At 32.6% G+C, this 2,221-nt stretch overlaps 1 protein-coding gene across 1 annotated transcript; it reads right to left on the bottom strand.

Moving 5' to 3' along the window:
* Positions 1-729: 729 nt before the first annotated feature.
* Positions 730-1,689, bottom strand: LOC113063668 (olfactory receptor 1509-like). Its single transcript, XM_026234003.1, has one exon. The coding sequence runs from the start codon at positions 1,687-1,689 to the stop codon at positions 730-732; it is 960 nt and encodes a 319-aa protein (XP_026089788.1).
* Between the last annotated feature and the right edge of the window lie 532 nt (positions 1,690-2,221).

Raw genomic sequence — 2,221 nt, 5'->3', positions numbered from 1 at the left:
CTCTTTCCAACGACTGACCACTCAGAGGGGCGAAGAGTAGCAAAGGACACCATGTACATTTTCAGGGAGTTCTGTAGAAAACCATTTCTGCAGAAACTCCAGCACTAAGCCAGCCAGGCAGTAAACTTGGCTCAGCTGATGGTTGTTACACAAAGAAGAGAAAAAATCCCACTTTGAGGTGTACAATTTCCACATGGATGGAGCTCTGGGTTGGAGTATGGTCTCAACAACCAAGTTGAGAGACCGGGCCATCATGAACAAAATTTTGCTAAAGTTTGCAATAAAAAAACTTGCATAAATAATAACTCTGTTATAAATTATACTTATTAAAAATACATTTGTACAAACATTTACTCTATCTTACAAAAACAGCAAGGATAAATTATACAAACATAAAATAATGACATTTAGATATAAAAAGTCATGGAGGGGAAAACATCTCAGAGATCATTATCATGCAGGAGGACTTGATATTGTTAAACAAATCTCTATTTAATCATAGTTTTGTTTCTTAATCAAGATATATATATATATATATATATATATATATATATATATATATATATATATATATATATATATATTTATACATATATTTATACGCATATTTATACACATATTTATACACATATCGCACTTTATTAGTAATATGCTTATTAAAAACACACTTGTTTTCACTTTTTGCCATACTTCATATATATGAAAACGTAATTGTCATGAATATTGTTTTTAATTATGTTTTCCTCTTTTTGGTGGACGTGAAACATTTTCTCTTGATTTAAGACATGAAGTAAAAACAATTTTGCGCACTGCTCTAATATTTAATCCATAGATAAGAGGATTGAACACAGGTGGGACTATCACCAATTCTAGAGCCAAAAAATTACGCAAACTCTCTGAAATATCATTAGAACCATATCTGCTATACATAATATCAAAAAGCATTGCAAAACTCAAATTTATCAGTGAAAATATATGTGGCAGACATGTTTTCCAGAATTTCCTTCTGTTTTCTAAAGATATTTTACATGCAGCGATCAGTTTTATATAGGACAATATGATTATTACTACAAAGCTAAAAAATAAAACAGCACCAATATATCCATAGACATTATTAACAAAAGATGAAGCACAGGAGAGTTTTACAACTGACCAGTTGTCACAATATAATTTATCTATATGATAGGCACAAATTGGCCTAAAATGTGATAATAGAGTGCCAGTTAAACTAGAAAAATTGGGAACAATCCATGAAAACAGAATTAATTTCACACAGGTGTTTTTAGTTAATTTGGAATGATAGTCTAAAGGTTTACATATGGCTACATATCTATCATAAGACATCACTGTTAAGATAGTGAACTCACACAGTAAAGAGCTGTAAATCACAAATATCTGCAGAGCACACATATGAAAGGAGATCACATATGAATCCAATATTAAATCAGACAACATTTTAGGGTAGAATCCTGTAGCTCCATAAATTCCATTTATACACAAATGACCCAAAAATATGTACATTGGTTCATGAAGAGATTTCTCCATGATGATGGCCATAACAAGACGAATATTAATTGACAATATAAGCACATATAAGGCAAGAAAGCAAATAAAATATGCATGCCTATATGATTTTGATTGTTTGGGCACCATTAAAGTCAGTATCACAGGGTAAGACATGTTATCCATCATGGTATATAGATGATTCCTCAAATCACATGAAACAAATGACAATGCAATGCATCCACTGCTTGCTGCAGGAGAATCTCTTACAAATAAACACATTCATAGCTGTTTGTGATCTAAACTGAATTGTATGAGGTCTGGTGGATTTTTATAAGTTCTTTATCAGTAGGTGGAGATATTATGAAATCTGTTGGGATTAATTATTCGCTCATTAAATGTAAAAAAAAAAAAAACACTTTAAAGGGGGGGTGAAATGCTCGTTTTCACTCAATATCCTGTTAATCTTGAGTACCTATAGAGTAGTACTGCATCCTTGATAACTCCAAAAAGTCTTTAGTTTTATTATATTCATAAGAGAAAATTAGTCTGTACCGATTTTTCCCGGAAAAACACGACCGGCTGGAGGCGTGACGTGTGGGCGGAGCTAAAGAATCATGAGCGCCAGTAGGCTTTTGCGTTGAGAGCATGTGGAAGCTGTGACATTACCGTGAGGGAAAAACCATCATCCAAAACAAACCATGGCTTACAGTCAGAT

The sequence above is a fragment of the Carassius auratus genome, chromosome 46 (assembly GCF_003368295.1).
Source record: "Carassius auratus strain Wakin chromosome 46, ASM336829v1, whole genome shotgun sequence".
Taxonomy (NCBI): Eukaryota; Metazoa; Chordata; class Actinopteri; order Cypriniformes; family Cyprinidae; genus Carassius; species Carassius auratus.
The sequence above is the reverse complement of the archived record's forward strand: the minus strand, read 5'-3'. Positions and strand labels throughout refer to the sequence as shown.